This window comes from Equus asinus, chromosome 10, assembly GCF_041296235.1.
Source record: "Equus asinus isolate D_3611 breed Donkey chromosome 10, EquAss-T2T_v2, whole genome shotgun sequence".
Classification (NCBI taxonomy): domain Eukaryota; kingdom Metazoa; phylum Chordata; class Mammalia; order Perissodactyla; family Equidae; genus Equus; species Equus asinus.
Genome location: NC_091799.1, coordinates 27,769,810 through 27,785,313, shown reverse-complemented (window position 1 = coordinate 27,785,313; position 15,504 = coordinate 27,769,810). Strand labels below are relative to the sequence as shown.

Below are 15,504 nucleotides of genomic sequence, written 5' to 3'. Positions count from 1 at the left end.
AGCTCAGGGCTGATCTTCCTCAAAAAAAAAAAAATGTAAAAAAATTTTTTAAAATTTTTAAAAAATGGAGAGAGGCACACTGGAAAAGGTAAAAGAAAAAATAGTACAGTCTTTAGATCAGCTATAAAATGATCACAATCAAGGATCGTCTCCTCCTTTGGCCAGCTGTACCACATTATAGAAGTTCCTTCACATGGCCCCAGTTTTTCCATCAGCAAATCAGGAATAATTATGCTTACTTCACAGGATGTTGAGGATCAGCCCAGGGTTTAACATAAAATAGAGGCTTAATAAAATGTCAATGCTTGTAGGTTGCAAAAGTCATTCCAATGATTTGCTCCTTCTGCCTTCAACTGATGAACTCTCTTCCTCCATCCCTTGAATGTGAGATGGCCTTGTGACTTGCTGTGAGCAACAGAACGAAGCACAAAGAATGATGTGCGCCTTCCGAGTTTAAGCCTCAAAAGGCTTGGCAGCTCCTGTTCTTGCCATTTTTGGAGTCTGCCATGAGTCACATGAGTCTGCCATGTGACTCAGCCTCGGAGAGCTAGCTGACCACATGACCAAGGTCAGCTGAGTCTGCCCCACTGGATCAGAAGAACTGCCCAGCCGAGCCCAGCCCTAACGTTTGACTTGAATTAAGAGCCAAATCAATGGTTGCTACTTTAAGTCACAAAGTTTCAGGGTGCTTCATTATGCCACAACTCTTACTGACATAGCATCGTACCATTCTGATGAAAGAAATATCCTCGAATTGTGTCCTCAGGCCCCACCAAGACCTGGTCCAGAGCCTTCTACTAAGGCTGCTTGTGGTTACCTCACCACCCGGCCAAGCCTGACGGAATTGACTGACAGCCCCCTGACATATTTCAGACGGGCAAGGAAAACCGCCTGGAGGAGACACACTTTCAGAAACACAAAATTCTCTGAAAGACACACTAGGGAAGATTTATGGAGGTGGCTGCATGCTCTGACTGCAAATCAGCTCCCCCACACCCAGTCCAATGTGACCTGGTGGTACTGGCCTGGCAGCAACTCTTGGGGTGGACCTGTGGTCAGGAAAGGGGAAGCCAGGGCCCCAGGAAAAAGGCCCCCTGGATCAAATATACATGTCATTCTCGTCATTGAAGGTGTCAAGCTTCTGATTCCAGGATGCCACTAACCTACAGAGTGCTTTACAGGAGGATTTCCATAAGCTTTCTAGTATATTCTCACAACAGCCCTAGGAAACAGGAATGGCAGGAATTATCACATCTCCAGGTCCTGCAGATGGAATCCCAAAAAGATTAAGCAGTTTCCTAAGGACACACTGCCCTCAAGAGCTGGGGTTCAAACCAGGATTTTCTGACTCCAAAAACTGGACTCTTCAATAGACAACAATGCTTTTCAATGGGATTTATAATCAAAGCCCATTTGAGTTGAAGGAGACCTGTGGAAATTACCTAGCCCATCACCTTTGTTTTCCAAATTAGAAGCAAAGATTTATTAGGTACTTACTATGTTAAGTGTGACCTGCACAGCACTTTACATACATTAACTCTAATCCTCCCAGCCTCCATAGGAGGTGGCCAGTTGTATCATTTGCAGATTAAGTAATGACAGTTTAGCACAATAATTCATTTCTCAAAGTTGAGCAAATCAGAGGTAGAACTGGGGTGTGAATCCACATCTGTCTAACTCCAGAATCTGAGCTCATTTCCACAAAGCCACACAGCTTCTTAGGTGGGCACACTGAGGTCTGGAGAGTTGAAGGCCTTGTCCAAGATTATGCAGCCTGTTTGATTAATCACCCATTAATTCATCAATCATTAATTGAGCATCTGCTATTTGTCAGGAACTAGGCAAGTCAATGGAAGCACAGGCGTGACCTGGACATAGTCGCTGCACTTGAGATTAATTAAAGGAGAAGAGAAGTGGCCATAAATTACTCTAATAAAGGGTAATAAATGACCAATATCAGAAGCAATAGAGAGAAGAGGATATCAAAGTTTGGAGGAGTATGCATGACTTTCATTTGGGAACAATTTGAAAAGACTTCATGAAGAAAGTGGCTTTAAGGCTTTATTCTGAAGGAAGAGCAGGCATTTGGCATGTGGCAATGGAGTGGGGGAGGAAAATCAAGCAGGAGAAATGGCAGAGGTGAACAAAAGGGGGTTATTTCATCACAGACTTAGGGCCAGACTCCAGGTAGCTGTCCAGTCTTCTTTCTATCCCTGTAACTGATGGTTTCAAGTTAACTTCATTTTGACGACGTAGTTTCAAAACTTCCTTTGGGGGGCTGGCCCCGTGGCCGAGTGGTTAAGTTCGCGCGCTCCGCTGCAGGCGGCCCAGTGTTTCGTTGGTTCGAATCCTGGGCGCGGACATGGCACTGCTCGTCAGACCACGCTGAGGCAGCGTCCCACATGCCACAACTACAAGAACCCACAACGAAGAATACACAACTATGTACCGGGGGGCTTTGGGGAGAAAAAGGAAAAAATAAAATCTTTAAAAAAAAAAAAAAAAACTTCCTTTGGGAAGAGGGGCAATGAGCACCACCCCAAACTCCTTGGTAGGAAGGGAAGGCTGCCAAGGCGACAGAGGGGTGGGGGAACAGAGATGGCAACCAAAGAAATAAAGGCTGATCCTGGGGCTGCCTGTTCAATATTTAATCATAGGAACAACCCAATAAGGCAAATAATTGAAAGCCATTAATGTTTCTGAATATTTTCCTCCAACTAAGTGAATAATTCCTAGCCAGTTACTAATAAACAGGAAAAAAACTAATAATGCATGCATTCTAAGAACAGTGTCCCACAATAAAAGAGCACATCGGGGCTTATCTATCAGGGAGGATAAAGGAGCCAGAATGTGCCTCTCCTCCCAGTGTGGGGACACAGCTGGGAATCATGAAAGCGAAGTCCAGGGCCTGGCTCTGGCGGTGGATCTGGTATCTGCCTAGCTCACTAGCATCTGCTTTGTTCATAGATATTCCCATAATGCTCTGCACAGTGTCACTTCCACATGACTTTGCATCTTTTCTTTCTTCTACTAGCAATGTCTTTCCAACCTGTCTCCCAAGTTAACACCAGTGCATTCTTCAAGGGCCACCTCTGTGAAGCCTTCTTTAATTTTTCTTCCAATTTAGTAAACACACTAGGTCACCCCCACACCACTTCCCCTTGTATCCCATTGTGGTGCATATGTCTGATCCCCTTAGTCCTTCACTAAATGATGAAGTGGTCATGTATAGAGATCTGGGTGGCATATCCTCTACACATATGACATACCAAAAAAAGTTGGGTGAGTGCCTTAAAAAAATGCACGGAGCACCAGACAGTGATATAACCACTGGGGATGCTGCTCCTGAGCACTTGGTACTGGCTCCCTGGGGCCAGAGAGGGCCTAAAGGGGGAAGTCCTGACTCTTTATTAGCCCAGAGAGAGAGATGCCTCACCTTCCAGAACCTTGTGGCTCCTGATCCCTCTTACAACAGCACTGATGATACAGAAATCTTGCCAATGCAAGAGAAGCTAAAACCACTTCCTTCCAGTATCTAGACTGGGCTGGTGCAATTTCGCAGGTCAAATATCTTAGCCAGGCTGCAAAGACTAGTACTCAAGTCATCTGAGAACTGAAATGCAGGCTCTGCCTGGGCTCTGAATTCACAGCTCCACAATCTACTAGCTGTGTAAACTTGGGCAAGTAACTCAGCCAGTCTAAGCTTGAGCTTCCTCTTTTATAGAATGGGGATAATTATAGTACTTACCTTATGGGGATATTGAGATCTTTTACATAAGACAATCTGTGTGATGAGCACAGTACCAAGAACATACTAAATGCTCAAAAGATGCTGGTTGTACCACATCTCCTTAACCCTTTGTCTTCTGTGAGGCTCCCAACTATCTCCTTTTATTCACTCATCCATTCATCCATCCATCTGTCTATCCATTCATCTGTCTATTAATATATCCTCCCATTCAGCCAATTGCTACTCTATGCCAGTTCTGTGTTAGGCATTTGGGTTACAGAGCAACACAAATCACTGTCCTTTCCATCATGGGACTCTCAGAGTTGAGGAGGAAGACAGATGTGTTCACGTGTATTTACGATGGACCGTAACAGGGCTGTGATAGAAAGCAGCATGGAGGCTGTAAGTGCCCAGAGAAAGGAGTGGATCACTCAGCTGGGGTCAGGGCTGAGGGTGGGCAGGGTGGGGTCTTCACAGAGAAGACTTTGAAACTGGGTTTTGAAAAATGAGTAGCAATTTGCTGCATGGAGCCGAGAAGGGAGAAGGGGAGGGCCTTTTAGGCAGACCACGATCAGCAGTCAGACTTGGAAAGCAAAACATGTTGGGAGAAAGGAAAAAAGGCCAGTGTGCTGGAGGCTGCAGGATACAATGGCTAAGACTCAGAGGGAGCTAGAGGTAGTCGGGAGTCCAGGTCAGGAAGGAGCCTTGGGTAGCAGGCTGTGGCAACTTTTTAATCCTGTTAAACAGTGTGCCCTTCATCCTATAGACTCTTGCTTCTAAAATTGGATAAATTTATCCTTAATGGGTAATGATACTGACAAAAATAAGAGTAATAATAAAATAGTAGTGATAAGAATAATGAATAATAAAATAATAGAGCACACATGTTCAATGTGCACCTTTTGTCTGGCTCTGTGCTCAGTGATTGACAGGCATTATCTCATTTGATCCTACGGAAACCCTTTGAAGATGGTACCGTATCATCCTAGTATAATCAGCATAAATATGGTTCTTCTTCCTGGGATATCAACACTACCTAAAGACTTGAGAAAATGTTACATAATTTAACTGATGAATACTATAATTTAAACTAAAATAAATATGCACCTATTATGAAATAGAATGGCATGGATTTTTTTTTTAGATGGCATCCGGAATTTGGGGGTTATGATCGATGTCTTTCAAACACAGCTGCAGACCTTTAGCGGGTGTGTTGATTCTCATTTACTGTTAGGAAGACTTCACTGCAAAAGCTTGAGAAGCCCCCAGTGCAAGTGACAGAATATCAGGAAAACCTTTTAGGCAGGAGAGTGACATGACCAGATTTAGTGTGTCTGCAAAAGATCACTCCAGCTGCCAGGGTGGAAGACGGATTCGTGGATGAAGAGGCTGCTGCAGGAATCTGGATGAGGGATAATGAAACATCAACCAAGTTGGAGGCAACCGTCCAGGGAGGAGAGGATGGATTTGTGAGCCTCCGGAGGCCAAATGAACAAGACTCTGACGACAACGATAATATTAGTTACCTTTCACTGAGGGTCAATCACGGGCCAGGCACTTGGCTAAGCATTTTGCAGGCATTATCTCACAACTTGCATGTGATTTTGGTATTATTAGCAAAATTTACAGATAAGAAAATTGAGGCTAAAAATGGCTTCTTTTGCTTAAGATCATTCAGCTAGCCAATGGAGGAATTAAATTTCAAATACAAAGTCTCACTTTGAAAGACCACTACCTAAACCTCAGGAAGCAATTCCTCCCATCCATAGAAATCTTCCACTCTTAATCTGAGTGCCAACATCTCCTTCTTACTGCCCGTGGACGATGGGGGTGACTATCCAACAGCTGCCTCATAAAACCCCGTAGCAGACATGAGGGCAGCAACCGGATCTCCACTGCCTTCCTGTGTCTGCCTAAGGACGATGCACTTCGGCATCCACCAGGCCTCTCAGGAGGAAGCCATAGCTAGAAAAACACATTGGAGCTGCTTTTAACCATGTGCTCAATTCCACAACACGGGTTCTGTACTACCCATTCCATCTGCCTGGAACCGCTGGGTACCACAGGCTGGGCGTGGAGCCTAATGAAGCAGAGAGATGCCAGGTGCTCCCACTCTGGGCCAGAAGGCCCACGGCCACCTCAGTGAGATAGACAGTGAAAGACTGGGAATTTAGACCACCAAATTTGGGATTTGGGTTTGTCAGCACAGGCTACCGGAGCACTTCCAAAGTTGTGTTTCTGTGGATGCTTCTGTTCCACAAGATGTTAATACATGTTCCAAGGGGAAAAATAGAATCTGTGGTCAAGATGGCTTCACAGACATTGAGCTAAACAAATGAGCCCAGCTTTCTGTACTGCAGGACTTCCCAGGGTCATTAACAGACTATGATGCATTCAGGAATTTCCAAAAGGAAGAGGGAGCGTGCGTGCAGAATTTTCAAAACTTTTACTGACCATGGAATTATTTGGTCCAAGAATTTCTTGAAGACCTGTGCAAAGTGTGTGAGTTGGGAAGTACAGGGCTGGCACATGCTATCCTTACTCTTTCTTGCAAAAACCTTACCCAATAGTGGCAGCAAAATCATGAGCACAATGTTATTAAGCCATTTTGAAAATTGCTTTAACAGCATCCACTTGAGCATGTTTAATGTGCTACCCATTAGCGAGTCTATCTCCAGGGGAAACAGGAGCCCCTGGAGGTCTGTACCAGGAGGCTTTAGTTTATCCTGCATCCCTCTTACACCATCAATTTGAAAGTTATGAAACTGAGCCATTTTCCAAAGATCTTTGAGGTTAACACAATCATTTACTCAACAAACACTTATTAAGTACTTTCTATGTATTAGGTTCATGAATACAAAGCTTATATTTTTGAGAAGAAGATGGTAAACAAGCAAACAAAAATAATTTGAGACCATAATATTGTGCAAGGAGTAAAAAAGGGTCATGTCACAGATGGTAGCAAGTTGGGGGTGGAAAGGAGTAAAATGTGAGATGGGGTCATCCTGGAAGAGAGTTCTGAGGACCTGACATTTGAGCTAAGAGCTGAAAGGTGAGAAGGGGCCAACCAAGAGAGCAGCTGGATAGTGGAAAGAGGCATGTCAAGGAGAAAGAAAAGCAAGTTTTTGGACTCTAAAGTGAGAAAACATTTGCTGTGTCCATGCAGCACAAAAGAAGTCACTGTGGCTGGAGCACAAGGAAATGCCAAGTGAGTGAAGAGGACAGGAGCAGATCCAGAGGGAACAGGGTCTATAAGTCAGGGCAAGGAGTTTGGATGGTTTTCAAAGGATAGGAGAAAACCACTGAATGATTTGAAGCCAGAGAGTGACGTTATCTTGTTTATGTTTCTAAAAAGATTACTCTGGCTGCTTTGGGGAGACTGAATGTCAAGGAGGGTATGGTTGCAAGCAGGAGGTGGGAGACAGCAGGGGTCAGAATGGTGAGAAAGAAAGAGAAGACAGATATGAGATACATTTAGGGGGAAAAAGTGAATCTCTTCCTGCATTTGTTCTCTTAGGCCCCATCTAACTTGTAAATTAAATTAACTTGATATCCAATCATAGTCTGAGTCAAATAGCAGATTTTCATTAATAATCTAGCTCTGAAATTCTTATCTAAAGGGGGGAAACAGAGCAATTCCAAAGTGAAGGTCAAGCTTTATGCAAAAAAAAAAAAAAAGCTTTCCACGTGGCATTCTGTACAATGATGAAAAATTAGGAACAGTCCAAATGCATAACAGTAGGTGCCTCCTTAAAACAGTTATGGTGCCTAAAAAGAATTTTTTATAAGAATTCAGTGACATAAAAAATGTTTGGAATATGACACTATGGAAATGAATTCAAGATTGGTAGCAAAGAGGGAGGAGGTTATAAACTTGGAGTCAAGAGTACTTATAGGGGCTGTATTTGTAGGGAGGATATAGAATGGGGATTCTTGGTGAATGGTCGGGGGATAAAGATGGATATGTAAAGCTGAGTGAAATTATAAGTGACCCTGAATGCTAATCCATAATAAATATAAGATAACATTTGTTCAGTTCCTGATACACATTAGCTGAGCATTCCAAAGCAGTCTATAGTCATCGTTTCATCAGATCCTTAGAGCAACCCTCTGATGTAGGGATTGGCATCCCCGCTCTACAGGAGAGGAACCTGAGGCTCAGAGACATCCAGTGACTCTTCTAAAGCCAAAGTTGAAATTGACTGGGCTGGGATTAGCACCCAGACATTGCGGACCTCAAAGCAACTGTTCTTTATCATGACACAATGGTTCAACCTGGGGGTAACAACACAAGTTCCCAAAAGGAACTCCATCACCAACTTCTGCCTTGATTTATGACCTCAGCTTAATGGGCAGACCTTGGTTTTTCTCTGGATACAGGATTCCACAGGATTAAGACCTAGACATAATCTCAACAAATAACAAGTGTCTACTGTGTGTGCAGGCACTGAGTCAGGCCCAGAAATGCAAAGATGATTGAAACAATAAGACAATCCCTGCCTTCGAAGAACTCTCTGTTTGGCTAAGGAGAGAACCAGACAAAAGCAAATTATATTACACAAAAATGAAATCAGTGCTTAACATCTGTATAAAGATGTGGAAGAATTCAGAGTGAATTGTGACTGTGATAATCAGTGACATCTTCATGGAAATGTGCCATGCAAGTTAAGCTTGGAAAGACAGGTGGGACTTCACTAGTATAAAACATAGTGGTTCAGCTAAAATGTTTGGGTCTCAGACTGCTTAGTTCTTCCTGGCTCTGCTATTTACTAGGGTGTCCCTTTGGGCAAGTTGCTGCAGCAATCTGTGCCTTAGTGACATCATCTATAAGATAGGAATTGTCATTCTACCTGTTTCATAGGGTTGCTAAGGATCAAATGAGATAAAATGTATATAGCATTCAGCCTGCTGCCTGGAATAAGTAAGTGTCAATAAATGGCAATGATTATTCACAGGGGCTGGATAGGGGATTTCATGCAGGGAGAATGGCATGGAAAAGAACATGGCAGTGAGAACACATGGATTTAGAAGAGAGAGCAGAGAGATCAGAGCTTTGTGGCAGCCTTGAATGTCATCTTCATGAGCATGAACACTTCTGAAGGTGCTGGACTACTGCTGAAGCTCTGGGAGAAGGAGAGTGACATAATCAGAGCCAGGTTACAGGGGCTGGAGAAGTGAGAACCAAGGAGAGAGAGATCAGCTGGAGACTATTGAGTGGACTGAAAGAAAAGGAGATGGGGTTTGGAAAATGGCAATGACAAGGGTGTTTGTCTCATACACAAATACAGAAGGTCAGAGAAAGAAAGAGATGAGGAGGCGGTGGCAGAGGAGGAGAGAATGGGAGGAGAAAGAGAAGCGGGGAAAGATTTACTTTTTATTGTATGCTGGGCTGGGCACTGTGCTAAGATATTATAACAACTCTGTGAGTTAGCAGTGGCTTAGAGAAGTAGAGTGACCTGCCCTAGTTGACATGGTTAGTTAACAGCAGAAGTGAAATTTGAATCCAGTTCTGCCCAATTTACAATGCTCCTACACTTGACCACTATATTATTCAGGCTATGAAAGAATGGGCCCAGACCCTGTTCTGGGATTCCACCTGAGGATGCCTTCCATGGGAATGGTCTTCCTCTCTTGCATTCTCCAAACTGACACCAGCTGCGATTTAAAGAGCATCTACTGTGCTCAGGTCCTGCGCTAGGCACTTTCCATAGATTGCTGCTCATCTTCTCAGCCACTCTGAAAGATGGATGATCCGTTCCATTCTTAGATGAGGCAAGTGGGGCTCAGAGAGGTTAGCTCTACACCCAGGGGCACAGGTCTGCTGTCCCCAAGGCCTCAGCTGAGATGACTTATCAGGGAGACAGCAGTATGAGTTCCATGAGCACAGAGAAGCAAGAGAAGAGGGCACAGCTCTTCCTGCTATGTTCATAACCTGAGGACAGCCCACTGACATCCTGGCAAACGTGCTGGGAGGGCCTACCTCGAGACTTGCTCCTCCGCTTCCGCTTCCCTGCCGAGATGCTGCGCGGTGCCGGCTGCAGCTGACCGATCTCGATGGGCGTGTTAGCACGGAAACTCTCCTTGAACTTCTGCATCAGGGATTCCACTGTGTCCTGCGTCGCCTCAGCTGCTGCTACAGGGTGGGCAATGGGGCTGTGGTTAGGGTTTGGCCCACCCACAGCCCCTGGAGGACTGGGCCTGGCCACCCTGAGTCCCTGGAGCTCCCTCCCTGACCCAGTGATGATGCAGAAGCCACAGGTTCCAGGATAGATGTATCTGTTGGCTTACTCATTTATTTATTCATCACTTACTATGTTCCAGGCACTGCTCCAGGCCCTGGAGATACAGTGGTGAAAAGATAGATACAATTTATGATTCAAGGAATCCATAAGTTAGTAGGACACATATGCAGGCATTTCAAACACTGTGCAATACTTCTAGTACAGAGTACTAGAGGAGCACCAAGAAGGCTCATCTCACCCAACCTGAGAGTCAAGGTAGGCTCCCCAGAGGAGACGATATCTACACTGAGACCTTAAGGATGAGCAGGAATTAGCAAAGAAGGTAGGATCAGGGTGAGGTTGCTGAAGAGACCTGATATAAGAGGGCCCCGGGTAGAAGGAGATGCAAGTGCAAAGATGGGAAGCCAGAAAGAGCATGGTGCTCAAGCAACTGAAAAGCGTTCAGTGTGGCTGCAACAGAGGATGCTAAATGGAGAGGAGGCTGGAGAGGCGAGAACGCCTTGTAAGCCACGTTGACATTAGAGTTTATCCTAATGGCAAAAGGTCATCATCGGAAGGTTTTAAACATGAAACCGGCATGTTTGAATTAAGTCCCTTTGGTAATAATTAGTAACTAGAGTATGGAGAATGCAAGTAGAGGCAGGGAGAGAGGCCAGCACAGAAGCTTTGCAGTAACTGGCCAGCCAGAGGCAATGATGGCCTGAACCAGAACAGTGGCAGTGAAGGTAGACAGCAGTGCATGGGTCAGACAACACGTTAGGAGACAAAACTACAGTGCTGTAATACGTAGATCGCTTGGCACAATATCCTCATTTTATTGAAGAGAAATTGAGGCTCCCCAAATAAGGCATATGACTTGCTCTAAGCTAGCAAGGGGCAGAGTAAACCCTTCTACTCCTAGTCCAATGTTCCAATGCTTTGTCAGTAGCTGCATTTCCACAACATTTCAAAATTGAGACTGACAGAAAGTTCCAGTGAATGGAGAGAGTGAGGTCAGAAGGGTAGAGAGAAAAAGGTGGACCACAGAATAAAAAGCAGAAAAGTGTGAAAAGGAAGGAGAGAGGCAACATAAAAGGCCAGGAGAGGAAACAAGGAAGAAGAAAAGGAAACTACTGAACAGCCTCAGTGCCTTTGTTCTGAGAAATTCCCAAAGAAAGCCCGACTTTGAAATCTTCAAACTCAGCCCTCCCTCCATCTATGTCTCTAGAATCTAGGAAATGTCTCCTTAGTTTCGGCTACCTGCTGTCTGATGCCAAGAGACGGGACGTGCCAAACATTCCTGCTTCTTTGAAGGAGTTTCACCAGACTGGACAAAGAAGGCTTCTGAACACCCCGACACCAATTTCTAAGGAGCTTCTGCTTTCTCGGGAAAGCTTATCAGCTTAGACAGATGTGGCTGCGGGGTAGCTTATCCCCAGAGGGCTGGTTGGGGAACTGGGTTCTTTGAGAAGCCACATCTTTGAGGACATAGAGGGGAATAGCTCTTTGCTAAGGAAAAGACAATACAAATGAACCACGTGGTGGCATCATAACTTTCTCACATGCCTATCTTGCTATCACTCTCCCCAGATATCTCAGTTAGGTCTACTTGAAGGAGAACCAAGGGGAAGATCCCAAAGATGGGCCCCCTCCTCCAAGTCTATGATGCAGAGCCCTCCAGCAAGAGGCTGCAGTCCAACTGTGAGGAGCACTGGCGTGTCTGATCCTGATGATTTAAACTCAGAGGGGAGATTGATTTGCCCCAAATTCTAAGAGTTGGGCTCTACTGTGGTCAAAAGTTCAGAGGAAGCCCAAGGTCTGGAATTCTCCAAGGGAAGGACTCACACAGGTCTGTCAACATTATACATTTATTCATCTTCCCATTCATTCATTCAACAGTATTTTCAGAAAAAAAAAAACATAATGTATCTGTGATGAGCCCAGGAGTTATGTCTTAGTCTGCCCAGAACACCATAACAAAAGTCATAGACAGGGTAATTTAAACAACAGATATTTATTTTTTCACAGTCCTGGAGGCTGGAGGTCTGGGATCAGGGTGCCAGCATGGTTGAGTTCTAGCAAAGGCTCTCTTCTTGGCTTGTAGACGACTGCCTCCTTGCTGTCATGGCGAGGAGAGAGAGAGAGAGGACTTCCTCTTCTTCTGAGGCCACCATCCATTCAGATTAGGGCACCACCTTTATGGGCTCCTTTATCTTAATTACATCCTAAAGAATCTATCTCCAAATATAGCCTGCTGTGGACCAAATTGTGTCCTCCCAGAATTCATATGTTGGAGCCATGACCTACAATGTAACTGTATTTGGACATAGAGCTTTTAGTAGATAATTAAAGTTAAATGAGGTCATAAAGGCAGGGTCCTAATCCAATAGGACTGATGTCCTTATAAGAAAAGGAAGAAGAGAAATCCCTCTCTCTCCATGGGCATGAACTGAGAAAAGGCCATGTGGGCACACAGTGAGAAGGCAGCCGTCTGCAAGCCAGAACTCAAGCCACACTGGCACTCTGATCTTGAACTTCCAGCCTCCAGAGCTGTGAGAAAATAAATTTCTATTGTCGAAGCCACCCAGCCCATGGTATTTTGTTATGGCAGCCCAAGTAGACTAGGACACAACCACAATCACATTGGGGGTAAGGCTTCAAAATATGAATTTGGGGGGGTGAGGGGGCACAAGCATTCAGTCTGTTACAAGGTACAATGATGAAAAATCAAACAAACGAAACCCCTCATGATGCTCAGACAGACAGGAAGATCAATATTAATGAAATGATTGACATATAAAGGTAAACATTTATAAGTGATATATATTATAAAGGAGAGGGGATAGATGACATGAGAGGCTCTATTAGAGGAATATGATCTAGTCTAGGAAAATTCCAGAAACTTGCCTCAAGGAAGGGAGTGGTGTGACGAAGCTCTGAAAAGAGTCTGAGTCAATCAGGTGAGAGGAAGTGGTGGAGGAGGGATGAGGTGAAAAGAGCAAGAGAAACAGAAGGAACAGGCTCAATGAAGACCCCTTGCGGAGAAGGAATATGGAAGGGGCTTCAATCGCCACTGGGCCTGATACACTGTGAGCAAGTGGTCTGAGATAATGCTGGAGAGATAGGAAGTCCTAATCTTAATGCTAACCCTAAACCTAGCCCTCATCCTAACTCTAAACCTTCTGGGTTAGGGTTAGGGTTAGGATCGAACATGCTGAAGGTTTCAGATAGGAGAGTGACTTGATCAGATTTTCATTTTGGGAAGATCACTCTGGCAGCAGAGAGAAGAATTCATTGGAGAAGGACAGAAATGGAAGTGAGAAGGCCACCTAGGAGATGGTGCAACAGTGTAGAAGTCCAGGTATAAGACGACAGTGGCCTGGATAGGGTGGGAGAGGTAGAGGTTTGAGAAGTAGAAGGAGGAGGAGAGAGAGGAGAGACAGAAGGAGTAGAGTAGTAGAGACAGAGAAGTGGGTAAATTTGAGGGTTATTTTGTAGGTCCAACTCTCTCAGAATGTGGTAACTGATTGGTAAAGGTGGATAAGGAAGTGGGAGGAACGGAGGGCAACCCCTGGTCTGGCATCCAGAGAGGTAAACTAATGGTAGCTCTCAATGAGAGGAGGAATCCTGGAAAAGAACATGCTTGAGGGGAGTGCACATGAGTTTGTGTTTAGATATGAACATCTGGTGTCTTCCAGACGTCTAAGTGGAGGGGTTGAGTAGACAGTTATGTGGGTCTCACACTCTAGGAGAAAGCTGAGCTTTATACGTGCATTCCTTGGAAGAGGTAGGGAGTGTGTGCAATGGTTAAGGACATGAGTTTCTGGTACAGTGCGGGCAATGGAACACATATTCATTCCTCAGATGTACTGGCTGTTCTCCATTTGCACCCCCAGATCCATCCTCCACCCCTGGTTCATGCTACCCCATTCTGTGTCCTGGAGGCAGACACTCTACGGGCCACTTCATGGCTCCTAGCAATCTGGCTACTAGCTGGGTTGCCCCATGGTATGCTCTGGCAGGGTATGGGAGGAGAGAATGGGTGGTATGTCTTCCCTTGTCCCTTTCCTGTTCTGCATCATATTTCTGATAGAGTCTGGGACTCTCAACAATTACAGCTGCTGCCAGGGGCCCCTTTTCCATAGTTTCAGTTCTCACAGGCTCCAGTAAAACCATTTCCCTTCCCTGCCTCTTCAGTTCCAGGGGTTAGTAGTGGCTTCCTGATATTTGTTGCCCTTGGTCCCTCGATAACCCCATGTTGATTCTCTTCAATCTGCCTAGACCTCTATAAATAATCTCTGCATTGAATTGCTCCTGAAAATCCCATTTGAGGGCACCTTTGTTGTCCAGCTGGGACCTTGACTGATACACCATCCTTTTCGTCACGGCTCTGACATTCAGCAATTCCTAAAGGTCAGCCTCTTCCCATCCTGTTATTTCTGCTTTACTTTCTTCTAAGCTGATGCATATTTGACTGGCTGGGAGGAGAGGAAGACACACAGAGAGGGGAGGTTTGTTCCCCTGAGCTGCAAGGGTTTCTGATCTTGACTGTAGCAAATCCCATCCATCTGTTTGGCTGCTCTTGCCTCAGCGACAGTGCCAAGAGCCCAGACAGGCTTAGAGGGGGAAGTGCTTGTGCAAACCCCTCCATGGCCTATTTCATCCTGCGTATCACTCTCTCCTGACCCCACCCCTCCCGATCCCATTTGGTAGCTCTATCAATATCAATATATCAAGTTGTCCAAACAAGCCAGATTACCTCCTGCTACCCGCTGAGCTCTGCCTCCTCAGAGCGGCAAAATGCTCACCCGTCGCCTGGATGAATGCAACAGATGGTGCTCGATCTGAGCATCGCGGCAGGCCCAGGAAAGGGAGGGAGAGGAGGGGGAAGCTGCCTCTTTCTAACTGACATATGAGAGATTGTCAAGTTTAATGGGAATGAGCCACTGGGGCCTGAGGAGAGGAGCTCTGGCCACCACACCAAGACAGAGAGAGAGAAGAGGAAGAGGGAGGAAGGAGGAGGAAGAGAAAACAATAACGGGAAGGAAAACTGTGCTTAATAATCAAGGGCAGCGGCAGGAAAGGAGAAGGCAAAGAAGAGTGGAAAGGAGAGGAGTAAGCAGGGAAACAATGATGAGAGAACAGAAGTGCAAGGAGTAGAAGGAGAGAAGAAGATACAGAGAAGCCAAGAGAAGAGAAAGGAGAAGGCAGGTGAGAGGGCAGACTCCGAGTGCCTTTGCAAAGCCATGAGGGGTGTGTTGGTTTCCAGATGCCAGGTAAGCTTCAGCCTGATCCTCTATCCTGTAGCACAAGCAATACACACTCTGTCTACACTGGCACTCAACAATTCTACATTCAAACTCTCATCCGCTGCTCTTTCTCTCACAAACCCTGGGATGTTCCACCACTGAAACTCATATGGGTTTGGGTTCAATTTCCTGTATCACCTTTATCACCCAGTTTAATTTTTCTAGACTCATCCAGCCTCTGTAGGAAGAAAATTCACAATTCTTGAATACCAACTCTTTGCCAAGCAAGGAACCTGGCATTACC

General features: G+C 45.2%; 1 protein-coding gene across 8 annotated transcripts in view; it reads right to left on the bottom strand.

Annotated features, from left to right (window-relative positions):
• ASTN2 (astrotactin 2) overlaps positions 1-15,504 on the bottom strand; it is an 829,157-nt gene that overhangs the window by 578,674 nt on the left and 234,979 nt on the right. For 5 of the 8 annotated variants that reach the window (XM_044778942.2, XM_070518865.1, XM_014830403.3 and 2 more), the window contains exon 4: positions 9,711-9,863. The exons of 1 other annotated variant lie outside the window; for it this stretch is intronic. In XM_044778942.2, the coding sequence (XP_044634877.2) occupies positions 9,711-9,863 (153 nt within the window). The remainder of the gene's footprint in view (positions 1-9,710; positions 9,864-15,504) is intronic. 2 more of the 8 variants (XM_044778943.2, XM_070518864.1) reach the window with 1 other exon arrangement.